Source organism: Thamnophis sirtalis, unplaced genomic scaffold (assembly GCF_051295495.1).
Source record: "Thamnophis sirtalis isolate CommonGarterSnake01/CBP01778 unplaced genomic scaffold, rThaSir2_p1.2 scaffold_6, whole genome shotgun sequence".
Lineage (NCBI taxonomy): Eukaryota > Metazoa > Chordata > Lepidosauria > Squamata > Natricidae > Thamnophis > Thamnophis sirtalis.
Genome location: NW_028261386.1, coordinates 37,990,101 through 38,014,723, shown reverse-complemented (window position 1 = coordinate 38,014,723; position 24,623 = coordinate 37,990,101). Strand labels below are relative to the sequence as shown.

Here is a 24,623-nt window from a genome sequence, read left to right as displayed (position 1 = left end):
CTGTTTTCCTCTTATAAATTTATGTGTGTTTTATAATCTGAAAAATACGGTAAATACACAAGACAAATTTGACTAAATATATAGGTTTCTGTGATCCAGTTCCAAGATGTATATCTAAAGATAAAAATAAAATCTAAAACATTCATCGAAAAATACAAAAATTGTGTTTAATAAGTGCCTTTTGTCCTACATTTCTTTGCCCAAAGAAAATATTTGAAAGGAAATAATATTTTTATTGTAGTAGAGCAGAATCATATTTCTGGTGGAGTCACAAACACGTTTTTATACTGCTAAATTTCTTGGCTAACAAATGAAAGTAAAACTCAGGCTAAATCAATGTTACTAGCTTACAAAAAATAGTGTAAAATACTACTTTTTATAATGCTGTAATATTAAATGGCATTAAATTAAGTACATCATTCAGGCAGGAAAATTATTTTCCCCCAACTCTGCTGAAAGTTGTTCTTTCAGAGATACTATGTTTCCCTGAAAATAAGACAGGGTCTTATTTTCTTTTGACCCCCAAAATAAGCACTTGGGCTTATTTTTGGAGAGGTCTTATTATTTTTGAGTTGTGGGAGGGTGGTCACCTCATGGCTGCTGCTGCATTGCAATATTTTTGGAAAGGGCTTATTTTCAGGAGAGGGCTTATTTTAACGCATACGCTCAAAAGCCGTATTCGGCTTATTATTCAGGGAGGTCTTATTTTCAGGGAAACAGGGTAGAAACAGAAACTATTAATTTGAGTTCTGGAGTACAGCATTGAATTTGTGGCAGATATAATGGCTGTAAAAGGTGGACCATAAGAAAGGCTGAGCGCCAAAGAATTGAGGCCTTTGAACTATGGTGCTGGAGAAGACTCCTGAGAGTCCCTTGGACTGCAAGGCAATCAAACCAGTCAATCCTAGAGGAGATCAACCCTGACTGCTCTTTAAAAGGCCAGATCCTGAAGATGAAACTCAAATACTTTGGCCACCTAATGAGAAGGAAGGACTCACTGGAGAAGAGCCTAATTCTGGGAAAAACTGAAGGGCAAAAGAAGAAGGGGATGACAGAGAATGAGGTGGCTAGATGGAGTCACCGAAGCAGTAGGTGTGAACTTAAATGGACTCCAGAGGATGATAGAGGACAGGAAGGCCTGGAGGAATGGTGTCCATGGGGTTGCGATGGTTGGACATGACTTTGCAACTAACAGCAACAATTAACTTCTTCCAAGCTTTATGATCCTGAAGTACAACACTTCTGTTAGGGAAATGTGCACCTAGTCCACTATTTCACAATCTGGACAACTTTAAGATGCTGGCTGGACAATTTTGGACATTGAAATCCAGACATCCAGAGTTGCCAAGCTTGAGAAATGCTGCTCTAGTCGAACATGCATTTATTAGAAAAGAAGTCTGATAAAAATCAGATTTACCTCCATGGTTTATCCATTGATAGGCATCTGTTTTCCAAGCAAATCAACATTTAATGTTATGTAGCAATGTTACAAAATAGGAATGACCTCTCTTACTGTGATAATATAGTTGCTTAGGCACATTGTCCACAGAAGGATCTTATATTCTCCTTTCTTATAGGTTTTTTTTTTTTTGGAATGCAGGTAGTCTTGTTAAAGGCAGGCTATCTATATGTACAATATGCTGCATTGGGTCACAAAGAGTAGGTTGAAGCTAGATGGGGTATAAAGTGTGGCTGGAGCAACAATAATTGATAGATAGGTTACACTGCTATTCTCCCCTTCTTTGAAGGGCTTCGGGTCATCTAAAGGTGTGTTAGGATAGAAGCAGAAAGGCTACATGCCAGCAATGCTGAAAAGAAGTGGACAATATTAATTCGGGTGAGAAAGCCAAGCCATGCTTGATGCCATTCTTATGTAATTCTAGAGTCTTTGACATGGGAGCCAATGGTGAAACCAAACGAAAATTTCTGATGAAAAATTGTTTTTCCTCCCACGCTGAACCAACTTTCTTTAAAATTCATAAACTGATACAAAGATGGTAATTTTGGAAACATGTTTAGCTTGGAAGGTGCGATCGAGATACTCGGACATCTCAACCTCCACTGTTATGGTCTGAGGCCCTTGTAGCCTTTGTACCAGCATGAGTTCTCCAGTCTGTCTGTCCGAGCGTTGCATCACAAAATGTCCTCGGCTGTTTCCTCCTATAATTCCAAACCGCAAACTGTCAGGACCTGGTCGTCCAGGTGCCGAAGCAGTTGCCATGCGGAAGAGAGGAGTGGGAGTGGCAAGATTGGATGGCAGAGGGAGATAATGGAAGGAGATTGTCTTGGGGGCTTGATGGCATGGTCTGCTGTCCATAGGACATGGATTCCGTTCACATTGACTGTGAAGAAAAATAAAGTAAGCAACAATATAGGATTTGGTTAAGAAGAAGTATTCAAATGTATAATTTGAAAATAGCTATTATCATTATCAATCATTACCATTATCATCATGGTGTGTCACACAGCCTGCCAGATGTTCAGACTGGATTTGGCACTTTTGTCTACCTGTCCTGTTGAAGGGCCTGGGATAGGCAGATGTGGATGTTTGATGATGTTACAGATACCGCCACAGGATGTAAGCCATTCCGAGTAAAGCTACCTTTTGTCATCAACTGATGGTGAATTTGCCAATGCCGATGGTATTCAAGTGGTGCTCCAGTTGTTTTTGGATTGTACCTAAGATGCCTATCACTATTGGTACTACCTTTGCTTACTTTTGCCACAGTCATTCTATTTCTACTTGTACGTCTTTCTTTTTTGACATCTTCTCCAGTTCTTTTTTTTTTCTATTCTGCTGTCTCTAGTTACTGCCATGTCCACTATCCAGACTATTTTGTCTTTCCTGTTGACAATTGTTAGATGTGGGGTATGATATGGCAGGTGCCTGTCTGTTTAAATTCTAAAGTCATCCAAGAAGCTTTTTCACTTTCCAGGTATCCATAGACATTTGGGAAGTGATTTGGCATTACCTCCTTTTTTAGGGCTAAGAGAGAATGACCAGCCCAAGGTCACCCAAGTGTTTTCATGCCTAAATCAGGATTGAAACTCATAGTTTCACCAAACTAACTCGATTTTTTTTTAGTGGAGGATACCTTTGAATCACTGTTTACTCCTGGTCTCTGCCAGGATTAGTCTCTGCAGTTATTTTAGCAAACTTTCAGAAGTAGTTTGCCACTCCTTTCTTCCTAGGATGGAGAGAGAGTAACTGGCCCAAGGTCACCCAACTGGCTTTATATCAAAGGCAGGATGAGAACTTATGGTCTTCTGGTTTCTAATGCAATACCTTAACTACATCAAAACTGGTTCTTTTATGCCTTTATTAGGACTACCTAAATGGACATAACAATGAGAAATAAAAAAGAAGCAGGAAAGTTCAAGAATTACAATTTTAACTTTTTCTGCTTCCTTATCCCTTCCTTTTCATATAACTTTGATGGTGAGTTATGTAGTACTTGAGAGCTTTCATGTTTCTTTAGCCTTGAGAACAGAAGTTGGATGTGTCGAAGGTCTTATTATAACCAGGCATAGCATGTAGCTAGTCATTAGAAATAAATGGGGATAATGTTTCTCCTTATTATCAAAACAGAAACACAGCCCCCTTTATATTGAACTTTGTAAATAGGGAATATACTTCTGCCAGATGTTATATTTTTGGATTAGCAGACATAAAAGCAGACTTTGTTTACAAGATTTCCCAACTAGCAAAGGAATTTATGTGTGCAAAACTATTTCCATCTGTGGAATGGCAGCAATAGTAGATTAAAATATTGAGATAGGAATAAAAAAAAGATCTATTTGGATAAAATTTGAACATATGATTGTGCCCTTCCTTTAGGAATCCATGGGTACCAGTGAATGGATAAACATTTGTATTTATCTGAAAGGAAAACAACGTCCTCCCCAACTCCAAATATTTTATATTTAGAATTAGGAAACTGTCCAATTTCATTAAGAATACAACAGTGGGGGCAGAAAAATTCTCTCTAATAACCTCTTTTGTGCAGTAATTCTAAATTTGGAGGACCTTTAAGGAAATATGGTTGCTGGGGTGCTACACATCTCCATAACATTTGTTTTCTTCTCTGGCTCCATCTATATATAGATTTCTTTCAGTATATCAGAATAAAATGGTCTAAAATAATTGCATACAATTATTACACATCACATTAAATTTGAATTCTTGTTACATGAACAATTTTATTTCTGGCCTAATAACACAGGTTTTCTAAGATAGCAATGATTTATAGTAAAAGAAGAAAATGAAGTTATTTTAAACCCAGTTGAATCATAAGATTAGCTTTCTCATCCAAATCAATGAAGCTTAAAGGTATCTTACATTAGCCAGTTTGTAGCAAAGATGCTATCAAAACTTAAACAAAGCTGCATTTTCTCAATTGGCTAGAATGACTCATTAAGGCATGATATATATTTTGGCCACATATCAAAGAAGACATAACAAATAATCTCACTGACCAGAGGGACAATATTTATACTGAATAAACCAAGATACAAGTTGTAAATTTTTCTGGTCTATGATCAAACAAGCAAAAATAGCTTCACCATCAAGTTATTAATTTTAATCTTTGTTTTACAAGGCATTTCACAACCCATAATCACTATGGATTTCCTGACCAGTAATGATTTCCTCTTTACTGTATTTTTTCTGTTATTGAAGAACCCAACTGACAATCAGAGGTTATCATGGTAGAGCAGATAATGCCACACATTCTTTCTTCTTTCTTTTAAATTCTTTCTAGAATTCTCCAGCCAGCATAGCTACTGTATGCTGGCTGGAGAGTTCTGTGAGTTGAAGTCCACAAGTCTTAAAGTTGCCAAGTTTGGGGACCTCTGTTGTCATTCAAGGAACTATAGCTCTGACAAATCTCAGAAGAGCTGCTGAAAGTGAAATTAAATAATATCTTCAAAAAGTGGGATACATAGCAGCCTTTTCTTATTATCTGCTGATGCATGAGAATTACATTTTGACACTTTAAAAATGCCAAAATTACATCCCTATGAGGTATTGAAATCATAATGGAAATTATAAATGATGCCAGTTTCATGCTAAAACTTCAGTCAGAAGTGAACCAATGGAGAAGCTTTAAGTGGTTAGTCACCATTTAAAAGCCACTACTAAATAATGGTGTTTTGAATTATTTAACAGGAGGAGGGCATATGATAGTTGTATTTTTATAATGCTAGCCAGTTGTTACAGAAAATATACACTTTTAAAAAAATGGATTAATGCAGATTTCTGTTGTGGAAGCAATTTTTGTTTCTCAGTGATTGAAAACAACTGGAGTTGTAATTTAACTCATCTGAAAGGCATCATGTTGGGGGAAAACTGATTTCTTATTATAGCAATATCAATAGTACTGAGACTTATGTATCATTCCATAGTGCTTTACAGCATTCTGTAAGCATTTTACAGAATCAGCATACGTATCTCCCCCAGCAATCTGGGTCCTCGTTTTACTGACCTCAAAAGGATGGAAGACTGAGTCAACCTTGAGCTGATCAGGATCAAACTGGTTGTGGGCAGAGTTTGCCTGCAATACTGCATTCTAACCATTGCACCACCTGGGCGTTTTGGTGGGAGGGTGATGTTACTTACAAGGATGATGTTTTCACATAGCTGACATTTCCACCAGTCTGGGGACACTCTGGCTTGACACACTGAAAGCTTCCTCCGATGTTAATGCATGTTGTTCCCCTAATGCAGCTGTGCAATGAAAGTGCACATTCATCTATATCTGCAAGGTAAACAGAAGAGTGAGTGATAGAGAAATAGATTCAACTCTTTTGAGGTTGGCAGACAGTCAATTCAAACAGAAACACAGAAGCTGCCTTATGTGGAGTCAGATTAATGGTCCATCAATTTTTGTAGACTCCATATTGATGGGGTGGATTCCAGTGCAAGAATTCCAGAATTCTTGCACTGTCCTATATGGAGCTGCCAAAGACTAAGCCTGAGACCTTTTTGATGTAAATCCATAGAAATCAAATATATGATCTGCTACTGGACCATGGCTGAGAATTTGCTGCCAAAATTTCCATTGCCATACCTAAACAAGAGCATATTCTGTGTGAATGGACAAGTAGCTACCCTGTTTACCCGGATGATAAGTCCAATAAGTCCAATCGGGCTTTTGAGCGCATGTGCTAAAATAAGCCCTCCCCTAAATATTACAACGCAGCAGCAGTACGAGGTGACCATGCTCGCTGCCTCCGGCACCTCAAAAATAATAAGACCTCACCGAAAATAAGGCCAAGCGCTTATTTGGGGGGATCAAAAGAAAATAAGACCCTGTTTATTTTGGGGAAAACACAATAACCTCCTCTCCTCTGCCCTCTTCAGTACAGAGTATTAGATATCCCCACACCATCCAGTGAAGATGATCTCACTACTTCCTGAGGCAGTTCATTCCACTTTCATACATCCCCTTTTCAAGAACAAGACTAATGCTCAAGTAAAGTTTTATTACAGTTAAGTGACCTAATTGTTTATCACATCATCACCGTTAAACGCCGGTCAGAGAATTCAGAATCACCAAACTTCTACTATCTGGAAAAGCACCTTGGATAGATCTAATGGCATTTTTCTATTTTTGTTTTGAACTGCATACTTTAGATACTATTGCTTTTAACTGTACTTGTTTCCTCATTTTATTTGACTTCTATGGATTTTATCTGAGCATTGCTGAAACCCCCTTGAAATCTATTCTTTTTGTAGCTTCACTTTTTCCACATCAAGGCTGTAATTGGCCTCTGGGTGAAGTGCTAGGGGCTGCAATCCATAGAAGTGTCTGTGTGAGCAAAATTAAAACTAAATTCAGGATAACTAATAGGATTCCTCACTCACCAATTATTATTCATTTAATTTTTCCCCTCTCTGATTTAGACAATCTTTGGATGTCTGTGGGACTTCATCTAAATGTTATGAGCCATAAGTTGCATTAAGATGTGCACTTTAGTTTTATATCAAAGCAAAACATCTTAGCATTACATAAGAAATACATAGTTTTCTAAGAATAGTAATAACTTTAAGTAATGGAAAAAATGCAGCAGGAGGCAGCAGGGTAAGTTTACATAAGATTGCTTCCTTATTAACCTATTTATACCAGAGAGTCCCAAATTTTAAGGCTAGCAAAAATATTTGGTCTTTTAAGAGCTTATTGTTGAGAATCTTTTGAAGTTGTGCAGTTTATGGTGCGTAGGTAGTAGCTTAGGGGCATCTTCAGAGGGGTGAAAAGCATCAAAATGACAACAGTGATGTGATTAAATTTCTACTTTTTTAATGTGTTGCACACATACAAAAAGTAGGTGGTGATTCGATTGCTCAGTCACAGCTGCCAAATTAATAATTTTTATTCTCGGTGGATTCTCTCGGAAGGCTTGCATGTTCAGAAGTGGCTGCCAGGGTGGATGTGGGCAACCACAAAGCACTTAGATATGCAGAAGAAACATGGATCCTGTAACCATTGTTCTTTAACATGTCGGCAATCATTTGTGTGTTGTTGTTTTTTTAAGAAGATGAATATTGTTCCATCTCATCATGCTGTGACTATCCACCATTTTATTTTTGAGAATGGCTGGGAATTCAAGGTATTCTTAGGAATAAAGATGCTTTCTTAATAAAATGAAAAATGCTACATTCAGACTTACATGGAGCAGGAGCATTAAAAAGAAAATCAGGATGGTAGTCCAGCCCCTTTTTGCATATGCCATATATATTTGATTTGATTTGATTTTAAGTTTATTTATATGCCGCCCTTTTCCCTGGGGGGACTCAGGGCGGCTTACAACTCAAAGGGGGGGAAGCAAACATTTAACACGTAAACAATACATAATTAAAAGCACAACATTCATACCATTCGGGTGGGTTACAATCTTTAGCCCCAGGCCTGACGGGATAGCCAGATTTTAAGGGCTGTGCGGAAAGTCTGGAGGGTGGTGAGGGTACGAATCTCCACGGGGAGATCGTTCCATAAGGTCGGAGCTGCCACCAAGAAGGCTCTCCTCCGCGTAGTTGCCAGTCGGCATTGACCGGCAGATGGAACTCGGAGGAGGCCTAGTCTATGGGATCTAATCGGGTCGCGTGGAGGTAATTGGCAATAGGCGGTCTCTCAAGTACCCAGATCCACTACCATGAAGGGCTTTATGGGTGACAAGTAGCACCTTGAAGCGTATCCGGAGATCGACAGGTAGCCAGTGCAGCTCGCGGAGGATAGGTGTTATGTGGGTGAAGCGCAGTGCACCCACAATCGCTCGCGTGGCCACATTCTGGACTAGCTGAAGTCGCCGAATACTCTTCAAGGGCAGCCCCATGTAGAGCACATTGCAGTATTCCAGCCTAGAGGTCACAAGGGCACGAGTGACTGTTGTGAGAGCCTCCCGGTTCAGGTAGGGGCGCAACTGGTGCACCAGGCAAACCTGGGCAAATGCCCCCCTAGTCACAGCTGACATGAAGTATGAAAAAAGTATTCAAGTATTTTCATGAAGTATTTTCATACATGAAGTATGAAAAAAAAAGAGTGGATCTTTGTATGGTAACAGATTGCACCTTGACATTTTTACCTTCCCATGGTCTCCTATAGTATGAAATCCAAAGCACTTTTCAATCAATTTTCAAAGCTTGTACTATATTACTATACATGATGTAGGCATACATGTACATAGGAAAAAGCAGATTGAGACAGTTGAATCTTATGTATGCAAAGTGATGACACCGTGGGATGATTTTCTATGCATGAGAGAATGAATATAAGAAAAACCTGGCTGGCGTTTTGTTCAGCCAGTAAGCAGCCTGATCAGAAGTTGAATTCAGCAGGTTATGACTAATTTTAGAGAACCGGTAGCGGAAATTTTGAGTAGTTCGGAGAACCAGTAAATACCACCTCTCACTGGCCCCGCCCCCATCTATTCTCTGCCTCCCGAGTCCCAGGTGATCGGGAGGGAATGGGGATTTTGCAGTAACCTTCCTCTGGAGTGGGGAGGGAATGGAAATTTTACAGTATCCTTCCCCTGCTATGCCCCACCAAGCCACGGCCACCAAGCCATGTCACACCTACCAAGCCACGGCCACAGAACCGGTAGTAAAAAAAATTGAATCCCACCACTGAGCCTAATGTCATAAGCAGAGGAATAGATGTATATAGTTACTCAAGTAACTTATTAAACCACCAATTGATGACAGAGAATGTCTTTATTTAACTATTTTGTATGTAATATATGTATTTCTTTTATCCATCCCAAAACTTTTATGACATAATTCTAGGAGATAATTCAGCTCTTGTATAGTATTATGAAAAAAGGGGAAGAAATTTTCCTTCTTCACTTTTTCTACCCAGTACCCATTTTACTGATCTCTCAAGCTAACTCTGTTTTAGTGTAAGATGAAGGTACTTCTCTGCTAAAATTAATATCATATCACAATTCAGTTTTTAGTCATCTGTATCCATTTGAGTTTCCTCTCAACACTTTTTGTTTCTACTGTAAAAATACTTTACCAAGGAAAGGTGTAGAGATTAAAATGGTTTTCTCAAGTGATTGCTAAGAACTTTAAAGCTGGTTAAATTCAGGCCTTTCTCATTTAAGACTCAGACTCATTTAAATGAAGAAACTGAATCAACACTAAGATTAACTCATTTCTGTCATCATTCAAAGTCAATTTTCTATAGAAGCCCAGGAATTGAGCACATACTTCATGGTACAATGTCCCTTTTTGGGCTGAGACAGCTCTTGGCACCTCACCACCATACCTTCCCACATACCTTAACTGCAATACAACAAATATTTTATTTGAGGGAATTCTTCTGTCAGCATTCACACCTAGCATTTCACATTATGGTGCATCACAAATGTCTTATCTGTAGGAAATCTGATGCCCAAACTGTTGTATTTTAACTAGGCATCAAATCCACATCAAAATGCAGGAAATCACAGAAGTCTGCGAACTATGATAATGGAAAGTCAAGATGGCAAAAGTTTTTATGGGGATTGCAGCCCTCCTTTCATTCTTGATATGGTTTATATCCCATTTGGGCATCAACATTGTGAGACAACAGGCTGCCTACAAATTGGCCAGAAGCTGTTTTACTGTAGCTCTGTCTCTTTAAGTTAAGCCCTCTTCCTAGGCAGCTCAGCAACTGTTGGTTATAAAAGCTGAGCAGAGAGGCAGTTCCCGGTGTTAAAGAGAGAGGGAGGGAGGAAGGGAGAAGGGAGAAGGGAGAAGGGAGAAGGGAGAAGGGAGAAGGGAGAAGGGAGAAGGGAGAAGGGAGAAGGGAGAAGGGAGAAGGGAGAAGGGAGAAGGGAGAAGGGAGAAGGGAGAAGGGAGAAGGGAGAAGGGAGAAGGGAGAAGGGAGAGGTGTGTTTGTGAAGCTAATTCTCTCCAGCAATGGGACTTGGAGTAGTAACTGGAATGGTAGAAGGAGGTGTAGTAGAAGGGGAAGGAGTGGAGTATGTGAGCACTGACAACTAGACTTTGAAAACTTGTGTGTATGTGTTACCAGGTACCTGTGTGGTTGTATTGACTCTTGGATTTTGGAGCCCACTAACTGGGGTACAGGTAAAAGAACCTGTGATAAAGTGGTTATAGCAATGGGATATCCAAAGAAGGTGGGATATCCAAAAAGTAGGATATTCATAAAAAGTGGGACATTAACAGAAGGTGGTAAGCCCACAAGTGTGGGTGGCTTAGACTGTTTTAAACACTTTCATGAAAAAATAAACTTTGGCTAAGAAAGTACTTTGGCAAAGTAAAAGTATTGGCCCTTACTCTGTTCAATCTTTGCAACAATTAACCAGCATCTTGACTGCAGAAACCAAGCTTCTTATCCGAGCCTACACCAAATAAAAAGGCATGGAAAAGGCAGAAGGGACATATTCTCCCTTAGAAGAGGCTCCTGTTGTAAAGCCAAAGCAAATGGCAGACCAGCCTGAAATGGGACTAGGCAGAGATACTAGAGCCAATATCATAAAACTGATAAGGCAGCAGCAGAGGGAAATTTAAAAAAGGAGATGCTTTAGAGGGAGAAAGAAAGGAAAAATAGATTGGAATGGGAAAGGAGTGAAAGAGAGGCAAGAAAAGAGATTAGGAGGTTGTTAGACCTGCTTAAAGGGATACAATCACTAGAAGAGGCATACTCAGCCCTACAGTGTGTAAAGTCTATAGAGAGTGGAGGTGGTCTCAAAGACATTAAAATCCCCAAGTTGGCAGAGGAAGAAGACATACCCTATTTAACCATGTTCAAAAGAATGGCTACCTCTTGTAAATGGTCTGAAAGTGAATGGGTGACCAGGCCCATGTTTAACAGGGAACCTTATATGTAGTTTTCCCGCAAGAGTAGTGGATTACTCTCATGTCAAAGGAATAATTCTATACAGATATGATGCCACTCCCTATAGGTGGAGCTTAGAAATTACACCTTAAGACAAACATGGAGTTCATGAGTTGTGGGCTTGGTTGGAAGACTGAGGCCAGACAAAGTAAGAAAGGAAAGAGTGGTAGAGGACTAAGTTTAGAACATTTTCTACAAGTACTTTATATCAAATTAATGTCTTGGGTGTAACAATACAGCCCAGAGTCAATCAAAAGGCAATTGAACTAGCTTAGGACTTCAGGCAGAACAAAAGTCAGAGGATATTGGAAGGGAAGATACAGAAGGAGAGAGGAGAATAAAAAAGCCTGTTCTAGAATTTAAGAACTTTAAGGAGCTGGTAGAGAGAAAGGTAGAATGAGTAAAGAAGACTTTAGCTTCTACCCAACTTACAGGAAGGCCTTGGGAGGTCAGAGAAACTCATAATTATTTCAACTGTGGGAAAAGTGGCTATTTGTCCAGAGACTATAAAAGCCAGGGGGAAAAGGAATGGCTGCAGTAGTGCAAGCATTACTGGGAAGAAAAATATGATCCCAGCAAAAGTTAATGGATTTACAGTGAGAGGCTTAGTATGGTAGATACTGTGGAGTAGATGAACATTGCTAAATCATTGAGTCAAGAAGGCAGCATCTATGGGGAAAGAGCCTCTTACAATTGAGTTTGGGCAAACTGGGATAATCACATTGGTTAAAGTCCAAGGCCACAGGAAAAAGACCATGTAATGATGGTAGGAGTTCTCCATAATTTGCCATGCAATCTAGTGATTGGAACTGATTTTCCACTTAAGGTTGGACTCAGAGAAAAGGAGAAGGAGGCTAAAATATTGGGAGTAACTACAAGGGCCCAGTCCAAGGCAAAGATGAGAATGGAGCAGAAGAAAGAAGGGAAGGAACCTAGGATTCTTCCTAGCCATTGTGATATTTAATAGAAGTGAGATATCCTACGAAACAGAAAGTTGACAAAACAAGGGTGAGGGGAAGTAGGGTAGAGGGGAATGTTGGAGGGGAGAAAGGAAAGTTGGAGCGGGGTGAAAGAAAGGGTGTATGAAGGGTTGAAGTGGTATATTGGGTTTGTATTTTGGGGAGTATTCTTGACAAGGATGGCTGTGTTTATTGCTCAATGTTATATCGCCCCGGTTATGCACAGTATATATGTGACTGTATGAAATGAAAATGAAAATAAAACATATTTGAAATTGAAAACAAGGGTGAACCCATAGGGATAGAGAAACTCCTAAATGGGAAATTCACTTAGGACTTGTAACCTTCCCAACTGGCTTCCAACAAGCAAAGTCAATGGAGGAAAGCTAGATTCACTTAACAGCAGCAGTGATTTGCTTAACGACTGCGGTCGAAAAGGTTGGAAAATGGAGCAAAAGTCACGTCACAACTGTTTTGCTTAGCAATGGGAAATTTTGGGTTCAACTGGGGTCACAAGTCAAAGACTACCTGTACTAGCTCGGGTCCTATAAAACATTAAACTATAAAGGATGATTTGCAAGTAGTAAAAGTCATATAACAGGTTTTAGGCCAAAGCAAAAGAAAGTGACGATGATGAGCTATGTGTGCAAATTCTAGCACACGTTTCATATTTGCAGCATGACATGCTGCATGAAGCCTATGTTTGGGGAGGAAAGTTATGTAGCTTCTATTAAATGCCACCTGTTCCATTATTTAGTAAAAAGAAAAGCTCTATGTCACCTTCACAGTTTTTCCCATCATTGAAGAGCTTGTATCCAGGCGGGCAGGAGCAGTGGTAAGAGCCAGGAGTGTTGATGCAAGCATGCATACACAGACGAGAGGCTCCCTCCAGCTTGTAAATTTCACATTCATTCACATCTGCCAGGAAAGAAACTGACATGACATTCTTGCAGGAACAAAATACATCATTATGTAGCTGAGTTAGCAAGAAGAGTGAGAAGTGTTCCTGGAATATAACTGCACTGATATCAAAGATAATGCAATTCATATTGTTAGGGGGAGGAGAGATAAGTGTAACCATGATTTAGCCATTAGCTATTGCTTTTAAAAATTGGAGCAAAACTGACTAGAAGAAAATTGCGAAAACAACCAGATCCTGATGTTAAAAATTCAAATGACATTTTGTATCTGTAATGATGCTGGTTTCCTGGTCAGGACCACCCGAAGGTGTAAAATACAGAGATGAAATACTAGTGCTACCAATAGTAGATTTTGATGTTGAAACTGGGGTTAAACTGATCTGGAAGCAGGAACAGCTCATCACTTTTTCTGTTCAGGGGTATCGTTCAAATGATCTCTTACCCTGGCAAATACTGTCTTCTGTAGTGCCACTCATATGGAAGCCCGCTTCACAGCGGCAGTGTTGCATTCGATCTAATTGGGCACACCGCGGCTTGCGACTGAAAGCTGGGTCATTTGTTATGCTCCATGCTGGAGGTACTGAAAAAAGAAGTAGGAAGAAATTACCGATAGAAGAAATATTAAGAAATATTTGTAGCTCAGGGTTGACCAGTTGGGTCCTTGATGTTCTCTGAACTTGGTGGTTTTCATGGAGACGTTTTATTACCAAACTAAATGACATCATTTAGTTTAGTGTTATTAGCAAGAGGGGTTTGCTCTAATTTTATATACTTTTTGCTGAAAACATGTTTTTCTTTTCTCTTTATTCACTATTTTCTTTCTTTCTTAAAACTGTGCTTTTTTTTTTTACTGTGTAAAATTCTTCGATAAAAATTAATTTAATGAAAGGAAAACCAGGTCCAGTGTGGTGTAATAGTTGAGGTGTTGACTAATACTGGGGAGATCAGAGTGAAAACTTGCTGGGGAAAATTGGTCCAGTCATTCTCTACCTTGTAGAGTTAAATGCTATATGCTGCTCTTGAGGAAATACAGGCTATAAATATAACAAATAAAAATTGTTCTTCCTCTTGACCTAATCTTTCTTCATACTATTTCTTTCTTTTTCCTTATGATTGTTTTCATATTTATACAAAGAGTAGTTCCCCCCCTCTTCTACAATACATTCAGGTTTTCTTCTGCCTTTTGCAAAAATGGAGGAAATTGCAAGTATACATTTTGCAGCAAATCCTAATTTAAACAGCAAATTATGACTTGAGCTAACCATTGTTTGCCGCATACTATGCATCTTCCCTTGGTGCATAAAAGAAAAGAGGAGTGAAACATTTCAATTCTACCATCCTTAACCCTCAACCCCTCCCCCAGAAAAATACAAACCTGTCTGGGTTTCATACTGGCAATTGGGGCCGGTCCATTCTTGTGAACAAATGCATTGAACCTGGTCACCTGTCTCTATACATGTTCCTCCATTTCGGCATTGATTTGCGCACAGACTAATATCTGATTAAAGAAGGAAATTACATACTTAGAAAATTTGTTTCTTTCAGCTCACAAGCTGCATTGTGTAAGCATATAAAATGTTGCCTACAGAAAACAATCAATTGTCCTTGGATGAGAAGCAAAATCAATTGATATACGGTAAAGGGATAATGTAGTCCCTGTATTGGCTTTTGCACACATGTATTTGAACAAATTCATAAAAGGTGTGGATTGAGTTGTAGTTTTAGGTACTCGTACTTCTTACCGTCTTCAGCAGAGTGAGTGTTCCACCCACTCTAGCAAGGGTGGGAAATTATATCCTTTCTCTTCCCTGAGGGGATCATTCTGGATCTTGAACTTCAAAGACTCACAGAGGTTTTTGTGCTTTAAATGGCAATATTTATGATTTTATCTCAAAATTATCGAGGCTAATTCTGTTACATGGAAGAGAGGGAATCTCTGGCTCATTCTGCAAAGATAGGCCCTCACTCTCGGCTTCTAACCCAAAATCATGTCCTGCTGGCATCAGTCAAAGTGGAAACTTCAACCTGCCTCTTGATAGTGGTAGTGGTATCAAAAGGAGCATCTCCACAATAGTAGCCTTTTTCTAAAAGGCTGAAAGATCTTTAGAACCATAACACAACTGCAGATGTGATCCCACATTTTCTTCTGTAATTGTGCAGGAAAGAGATGGGAACTGAAAAGCCTGTATTTAGTTTTTGAAGGCACTATCTTACAAGAAGGAGCAAAGCCCCACATAATTCTCTCTGAAGAAGCAAGCCGGATGGCTCCGTCATTCCTATTGATCTGCCTTTTGCCTTTCCTGAGTTTGTTATCCATTGAAATAATGAGTGTGGTGTGGAATTTCTTGAAGAAATAGGCCTTTGTAGGATGGCTGTAGCTTTGCATCTGCCAAAAGCCCAACTATTATTATTAGGATATTTTAAATAATTGGAGGTCCTCAAACCATGAAGTTATTGAATAATCACTGTAAGGGGTTTAACTAACCCCCTCTTGTTTCACCCACATATCGAAACTTCCAATGAGCTGAAATTCTTATCTGGCCCCCTGAGGGAACAGGTACTGAGGGCTGTAGTATAAAAACACTTTAAGGTGGTTTCAAAAGCAATATTTTTTGCCCACAGGTCAGCCACCAAATCCTTTTTGCATAACCCAAGAGTCACTGTGAAAAAAAAATTCTATGTAGATTATACAGAGCACTGTCTTCATTCATTCCTCGCTTCTGAATAGAAATAAGGGGCTAACGCTGTGGGTCACATCTGTTTAAAGGCAACATTTCCATATCTTCAGCCACAATGGAGGGCTGTGCAAGCAGCCTTCTCACAGTAGCTTAGGCACAGGTTCAATGGTGCATTAGCATTTTGCACAATGAGAAAGAATTCCTTTAAACAAACAGCCCTGGCTACGCAGACTGTGTGCAGGGGCCTGAAAAATTTAATCTCACTAAGAAGGAGCGTGTGAAAATTTAAACAAAATAGAGCAAAACAACAACAAGAAAAGGCAAGCTAATTCCTCCTCCTCTTCCATCACATTGGGCATATGTATGGATGTATATGCAAGTTCATCTCATCCATCCTTAACTTGACACACCCTTTACATTAGGACAGTGCTTGAGACGAAAGGAAGGAAAGAAAGACTGCATTTCAAAGGACAGAAGAGGGACTTCACTCAAAATTCTGCATTGGGGAATGTCTTTATGTCCCAATTCCTATTTGTGATTCCAGTCATTCAGCAGAAGATTTCTGACAATCATATTCTCCGTCTTCCTATTATGTACCTGCAAAAAATGCCCCTGATACTCTTTCCTTTTTTTTAATGGTTTCACTTGACTTAGCTAGAATGCTTCATTTTTGTTGTGAAGCTTTATTTGATTTTTGTGCACATCTTGAAAGATTTGATTAAAAAAAATCCCCACCCAATTCCAGGGGTTTCAAATAACATTTTAATACCATTCTGAAAATTCAGTTTTTCTTTTTTAACATCTGCATTTTAATGGCAGTCTGAAAGACAGTAATTTAAGAAGTTATGATTTTTTTCTGGCTTGGAGACAAAAGAGAGAGGGGAAAAACTTCATCTGGGTAATAGCTGTCAAAAGCTAAGGAGCAAGGAAAGAAAGAAGAAAACATCTAGAAATCAAAGCTTATTGCATTTTATTCCCCTTAACTACACAAGGGAAAGACCAAGAGCAGAATTGTAGGCTGTATACCGTAAACATACATTAAATTAATGAGGAATTGCTGATTGGGAGTTTCGTAATTGTGGCTCTAGAGCTTATGTAATGCTAATTTATTTAAATAAGTGGTATCCCAAGATGTAATTAGCAATTCACTTATGTCTGGTACTAGATTAGATTGGCAAAAGCACCTATTAGCAGTTATAATAGCCTTATTTAGCAAGTGTCTTTTTTCACTCATAATCACTTGCCATTTCAAGCCATGTTTTGGGATGAAGCAGATTGTGTTCAAGCCTAATACTTGTATAATTCAGACATGAGAGAATGTTATTTGTACAAGTTTGGGTGAAATAGTATATGGAGGTTCTCCTAGCTGATCAGCTATATGATCTGGCAAAAAAGAATGATTAAAGGTGAACAGTGTTGCCAGAATGAAAGAATAAACTAATAGAACTACACAGGAGAATATATGATATAGTTCCTTGCAATTATGTTGTTGGATTAGCTTTCTCAGGATGCTTCCAATGATGCCACTAAACTATTCCTTATTCTGAAATTAAAATAATTTAATTTCCCCCTCCTGTTCTCAAATATCCTACTAAAGTTGCAGAGTGAACAGGTTCCCTCCACTCCCTGCCAGGCTACTAGTAACAAAAGGAGAACAACTTGCATCAGTTGTGTCTATGCAGTTTGAATATTACCTTGATTGATCTCTATTTAGCATATTCCTCTAGTCTAGGTCAACTCTGTACATAGACACGTGATGTGGCACGATTGCCATGATGGCATTCTTCTAGCTACACATTGTAGGTATTCTGACAAATAGATGGGAGGTTTCTATGCCCCAGCCAAGAAATAGGAAGACAGTACCTTTGCAGTGTGGAACTTCTCCAGTCCAGCTGCCATTTGGCTGACACACTCGAGAATTGGAACCAACAAGCTGAAATCCAGGATCACAGTTAAAATGGACTTCATGTCCCACCAAATTCTTTGTGCCAAATTTTTTGCCATTCACTGGAGCTTCCAATCTAGGACAGAACACTGCAAGCAGAGTTTGGCAGAAGATAGAGATGGTCAGTAGGAATAAGACAAACATCCAGAGACCTTCTCTAACCACATGAGATCTGTGTCTACATGAGATTTAGTAATCTTAAAATGCAACTCAAACATCACCTTTCTCACAAGCCTTTCTAATCTCAAATTCATATATTGTAAATTGATTAATTTAGGGATGCTCAAATTGTCCATATCATTAAAACTTTGCATAATTTGATTATGAAGAGATTAAACTATGCATCCCCCAGAAATATTCAACTCATGATTTACAAACACCATAATTATCTGGAAATAATCCAATTATTTTGTAAATTATAGATAATAAACATAACATATTTGAACTGACTCTTTTGGGAAAGCTTGCATTTGTGTGATAAAAATCTTGATAGGGTTTTTTTTTTTGAAGAAAGAACATTTTGGTTTTTTTGCAATTTCACTAAGCCTGTTTCAGTGTATCTGTTTAGATGCTTCACAATCTCTATATAATTCATGAGTTTACATGATATATCCAGCTCTGAAATAATCACATTTTTGCCCAGTATGTTGTATGCACTTGTGTCAAGTGATTTGTCTGTGGTGGTTAAGTGTTTTTGCATAACTTATAACATTGGATGAATTAAATAAATAAATACACCATCTGCACCCTGAGTGCCCTTCAAATGTGTTACCTTCCTGAATGACTGTGCTGCCCAGGAAATATTGGAAGTTGATATCGCACATTATAGGTCACCCTCATTGGACTTTGAAGAAATCTGGAAAAATCTTGGTTCAATTAACCAGGAGTTTAACTATTGTGTGTGGATAGAGACAGAGGTTTTCTCAGATCTTGGAATATTTCGGCTGCTTTAAAGATTCCATTATATGATTTTCCACACCAACCTACACATTAGCTAACTATTTTTGTGTTTTGTGTGGTCAGCCAAAGTGTGAGGTGGCTGCTTTTAGGAAAGCATGAGTCATGGATGTAGGATGCCAAGAGGGTCCATCCTTATCCTATAATTTCACTTTGGTTAATGAGCTCAACCTGAACAAGATTCCTGCCACATCCTCTGAAGAAGCTCTATTATTTTTACCAGTTTGAGGGTCTGGGATAGCTTTAGTCACAGTGTTCTGCAGAGTTGTGAGTCGGTGTTTCATTATGCGTAGTCCCTCAACAAACCGTGTTTCCTGGCCTTTGAGAAATTGGTGCATTTGGCGGATGGTAGCCAGGAGTTGCTGTTTTGTCATGCAGTTCTATGGAAAAGAAAGAAAAATAATAGATTGATACATGTAAACATGTCACATGTACAAACCATAACATTCAATGTATATTGAAAATGATGTATTCTAATGTTTTTTCTACATTATTTATAATCTGCATTTCCTTAAAGAGACAAAAAGTAGCCTTTTAATTTCTTGCAGGTAGAATAAGTTGTCCAATGCCATTCTAGGAAAATCATAATATTACCTGAAAAAGTAATATTGGGCATTTCCTAATGAACACACACAAAACAACATACTCACCAATCTGTAAGATATTCATTGTGTCAAAAGAATATGCATAATGCTGCTGTTGACACAAATGTTTTATAATATTGTTCATCACTGCTATATAATAGTTTGGCACTACCTGATATTAGATTGTAATTTTATAAAAATAATTTTATTTAAAAAAAATTAAAAACAAAGATAAAAACCACTAATATAAAACAAGCAAGGGAAAAAAACAAATAGAAAACTTGTAAGTGCAAGAATGAAAGAAAAAGTAATAGAAAAATAAAGAAAAGGGATACAAAGAAGTAACTTCCAGTCTTCTTCACAGCTGTTATGAATAGAATTATAAATTTATCTCTTTCTCTAAAGTTTCTGACTCTCTCCATATTCTATCCTGTCTAATTTTCAAAACCACAAATTATAAGATTTTTTTCTCTTTTATGCATAGTTCATAAGGAGTTTCCAGTCACCAATAAACCTAGATATTGTCTCTAATCAAAGAAATTAGTTTGGCCCTCTTAGCAAGTTCCATCATCTGCGCCAACTATTCCTCCATAGTAGGTCTTTCTATTTTGTGCATCCAACAATCTGGTTAAGGTTATCATACAGAAAAATAAAGTTTCATTACTTTTTTTCCCAACTATTTGCCTGAAGAGGAAGACTTCTGGACTCGGTTGTAGAGCAATTTTTAAAACCCTCTAAATTAGTATATATATTTAAATCCAAAATTTCCTAGCTTGTTTACATGTCCACCATGCGTGATAAAATGTCCCTTCTTGTTCACATGTCCAACATACATATGAAGTGCATTTGTACATTCTATACCAGGGCTCCCCAACCCCTGGGCAGTGGACTGGTCCCAGTCTTTGACCTATTAGGAACTGGGCCATGCAAGTGAATGAAACTTCATCTGCACATGTGCAGGATCTAAATAGTGTGCAAAACCATGTTTCCCTGGTTCCTGGTGTCCAAAAGGTTGGGGGTCGCTTTTCTACACAATTTCTCTGGTGTTATATAGCAAATTATAATTTGTTCTAGCTGAAACTGTCAAGAAACAATAGGATAGACAAGGTACAACTGTAATTTCTATATATAGCAAATAAAATTTTATTAGGTTAGCCCTTGACTCATTAATATCCCAGACAGACAATAATAGATCCTTGGAACTATCTTGTCCTCATGTGTCTTGTCCTTAAGGCATCCTGATTCAATCTGGTCAACACTCTCCAGCTGTGTTGAGATGAATCCCAGAATTTTCTGCCACAGAGCCAGTAAAATGCAAAACGAGAATTTTAGGAGTTGCAGTCTACAGCGGAGATCAGGCTGGAGAAGCTGCCAGGGTACTGACGCCTGAAAAATGGAGTAGAACAACCAGAAACCGAACCTTTGATTGAACTTTCTGCATAGTTCAGATCAAAACCAGGATCTACTGAATCCTGAGAGCCTCATGAAGAAACAGGAATGGGTATGAGTGAGCAGCCTTCTACTTTGGATGTCATAATGATCAGCAGGAAAATTCAGAGACCTTTTTGAGTGACATTTGAGAAAACGTGTCATCAATGACTGGCCAGCCAATTAAAGGCAAGGACATAAGGCTGAGTTCCACTGAACAGCTACTATCACTGCACAACTTTGCATTGCTGTCCTGGACCAAGATGTTCATTCCTGTGTACTTTGGCCTTGAGACATGTTCAGAGAAAGCAGCCAAGAAAGCCCTTTCATGTTAAGAGGCTGCATTGTTCTCAAAGCAATGATAACTATGGCATTGAAATGTTATTTCTATACCGATACTCCTAACTGCATCTTAACTGTAGTTTTACCCTTCCTTCTACAATAGCAGCGTATAGATTTATTTTTGCTTGTTTTATCACTCAACAAATATATTCACATGTGCACACAATTGCATCCAGGCATTCATGAACTTGTGTAAAGTGATTTAGCTGCAAGAGACAGATAAAGATACTATAAAAAGGAATTTGTTGTGAATTAGTTTTACCATTACTCACAGTCAATGCTAATATTGGGAACTGGAGTCATTATATGTGACTTTTCTTTTTAAAAATTGCAAAATTACATTTATGCCAGGCTTAGGAAATAGTTAGCGAGGCTTTTTCCTGTCCAAGATGCTTATTGTGTGTGGTATGCAGCATATTCCAAGAAAGGCAAAAGCCGAGCTGTATATTGTTATAAAATCTTTTTAAGAAAGGATTATGTTTAACTTAAACTGTTGTGATACACTTAAATACAGTAAACCTTATTACACTAAATAACTTGTTTTTAGTATACCAGCAATGTGACTTGAAATCACTAAATATGTAGTAACTTGAGTGATTAGTTTAGGTATTTGTGGAGCAATATTTGATTTGATTTTCTAACAAGGGATTGTAGATACATAATGAACAAATACTGTACAAAAATTGCAATTTCTCTTGCAACTACTGATAGCTGCTGATAATACCAATTCAACTGTGAAAGTAATAATAAATCCAGCATGTTTGGAGCTGAACACATTTCTTCCTCTAGGCTAACATTCATGGAACTAAGATATCTGTGATGGCAAGGCTATTTCCATATTTTCCCTAATAAAATAAAAATGATTGTATCAATGTTATTGATCAAATTTCTGACTTGCTGTTTTAAATGCCAGTCTATCATCGCATCTTCTATCACTTCTATTTTGTGCCCTTCTTAAAGGACCTAACTCTGAACTTTAAAATATCTTCATCATGATGAAAATATATTCAGCAATGATTTTGATGAGGGGAAGGTGAACTCATCAAATTTGCAGATAACACCATGAATAGCCGACCCTCCAGAAGATAGGCTCAATATACAAAAGGATCTTGACAGACTTGAACACTGGGCCCTAGCTAACAAAATGGAATTCAATAGTGAGAAAAGTAACTACATAACTACATTTAGGCAAGAGAACTTATATGAACAGCTATAGAATAAGTGGTACCTGGCTCAATAGTAATAATGTGAGAGGAATCTTAGAGTGCTAGTAGATAATCACTTAAATATGAGCCAGCAGTGTGATGCAGCTGCCAAAAAAGCCAATGTAGTTCCAAGCTGCATTAACTGAGAGAACAGAGAATCAAGATCACATGAAATGTCAATACCACTTTATAATGCCTTGGTAAGACCAAACTTGTAACACAGGATCCAGTTTTGGTCGTCATGATATATAAAAAAAGTGGAGACTCTAGAAAGAGTGCAGAGAAGAGCAGCAAAGATGATTAGAGGACTGGAGGCTCAAACATAGGAAGAACAATTGCAGGAATTGGGTATGTCTAGTTTAATGAAAAGAAGGACTAGGGGAAACATGATAGTAGTTATCTGAGGGGATGCTATAAAGAAGAGGGAGTCAAGCTATTCTCCAAAGCATCTGAGGGTAGAACAAGAAGCAATGGGTGGAAACTAATCAAAGAGAGAACCAATCTAGAACTAAGGAGAAATTTCCTTACAGTGTGAACAATTAATCAGTAAACAACTAGAAGTTGTGGATGCTTCAACACTGGAGATTTTTATGAAGAGATTGAACAACCATTTATCTAGAACAGGGCTCCCTGCTTGAGCAGGGGGTTGGACTAGAGGACCTTCAAGGTCCCTTCCAACTTTGTTATTCTGCTATTGGCTGGCTGCAACCGTCTGGAAGTTGATGTCCATACATCTTTAAGCTACCAAGGTTAAGAAACCCTGGGCTAGAGCAAGGCTCCTCTTGTCTGGAAGCATCCTGTCTCCCTTCCCGCTTGATCTGAAGTGAGGCTGTACTAAAAGGTAACCTAGCCAGTCACTTTTTACCTTTGCTTCTTTGCCTTGGCCAAAAAAGAAAGCGAACAAACAAACAAAAAGACAAAGGACAGGTAAAAGAGGAGACAGCTCAAATTCTTTAAAAGAAAAAGCCCCTCTCGCAGTTCCATCCATTCACTGCAGAAAATGCCAAGGTATGGCATTACCTTATATACCTTTAGTAGGAAAGGAGGGACGCGTGGCAGAGCCCCCTTACCTGGGAAACCTGCAACTCTTGACCGGCCGCTAGGCACAAGACGAGGACGAGGCTGCAGAGACTGTATCGCCGTGCGGAAATCATGGCTGTGCTCTGCTACCGTTGCGCCTGGCCGGGGCAGCAAAGTGGAGTAAGTGTGAGTAAGGGCTTCTCCGCACGAACTGAGCTCTCCTGCCCAGCCTGGAGATGAGAGCAGCGGGAACGGCAGCTAAGGCGCGCGGCAGCTTTCCCCAGCCAGCTAGAAGTGCCCCGCTCCTCGGTTTCCGCTTCTCCTCGGAGACGCCGCCGGCCTTGGCTGCAGAACAGGTCCCTGGAAGAGGGGGAGTTGCGCCGCGCTCCCCCGCCTTTAAGTTCATACCTGCGATCGCTGCCTCTCGAAGGGGCTGGCTAGTTTGCTGGAAGTACTGCTCTTCTCTCCCACAGCGCCTCCAGGGCAGGGCAGGGCGAGAGGGCGCATCTCCCGCGCAACCTGCTGCTCAGAGCGTGGGACTATAGTATTACTTAAGAGTTTTGGCATGTCCTCTCCTGCCCAAGGAGTCCCTGTAATAATCTATTGGATCGAACCAGGAGAGGGATGGACCAAGAGCCTGGGTGTCTTTTGCGCTTCCACGTCTTTCTTTCTCATTTCATCCAAGAGCTTTTGCATCTTCTCCTGGGATTTGTTTCTTCTTCTCTAGACGATTGTATAAAATAGCCCCTCCTGCTTTCCTGGCATCTCAAACAGTCATTAAATTGGTCCCTTTACCCAGGTTATTATCATAATATTCATTTAATTTCTACCTGATTCTAGACAATTAACTCCGTAATCACAAAATAATTCACTACTGTGCAATTGTGGGACTTTTGTTACTTCAACAGAAGGACTCAAAGGAGAAGCAAAGCAAAACTGAAACAACTCAATGCAAGCATGCTTATATGGTTGGTGATTTTTATTTAAGAGGCATAGAATTCTTTCGAATCCCAAATCTACCTCTTTGCAGAACCTATTTGCTCTAGAAGATGCTTTTGAGATTTATTTAGATGTTGACTTGCCCATTAACCTTCTCTCTCTCTTTTTTTTCTTCTCTCCCTCCCTCCCTCCCTCTCCCTCTCTCTCTGCCCTATCTATTTCAAAAAAGACATGGAGAATAAAATAAGGACACATGAGAGAGAAAGACATACAGGCCTGCAATGGCTTGGGAGACTGGAATGGC

General features: G+C 39.0%; 1 protein-coding gene across 1 annotated transcript; it reads right to left on the bottom strand.

Moving 5' to 3' along the window:
* Positions 1-218: 218 nt before the first annotated feature.
* On the bottom strand, positions 219-23,741 carry FBLN7 (fibulin 7). The gene is made up of 8 exons (XM_014052335.2): positions 23,431-23,741; positions 19,022-19,181; positions 17,763-17,933; positions 14,597-14,719; positions 13,664-13,801; positions 13,082-13,219; positions 5,618-5,756; positions 219-2,342 (listed from the first exon to the last, which is right to left on the bottom strand). Exons 1-8 carry the CDS (start codon positions 23,512-23,514, stop codon positions 1,970-1,972), a joined length of 1,326 nt encoding a protein of 441 aa, XP_013907810.2. The 5' UTR covers positions 23,515-23,741; the 3' UTR covers positions 219-1,969.
* Positions 23,742-24,623: the final 882 nt, after the last annotated feature.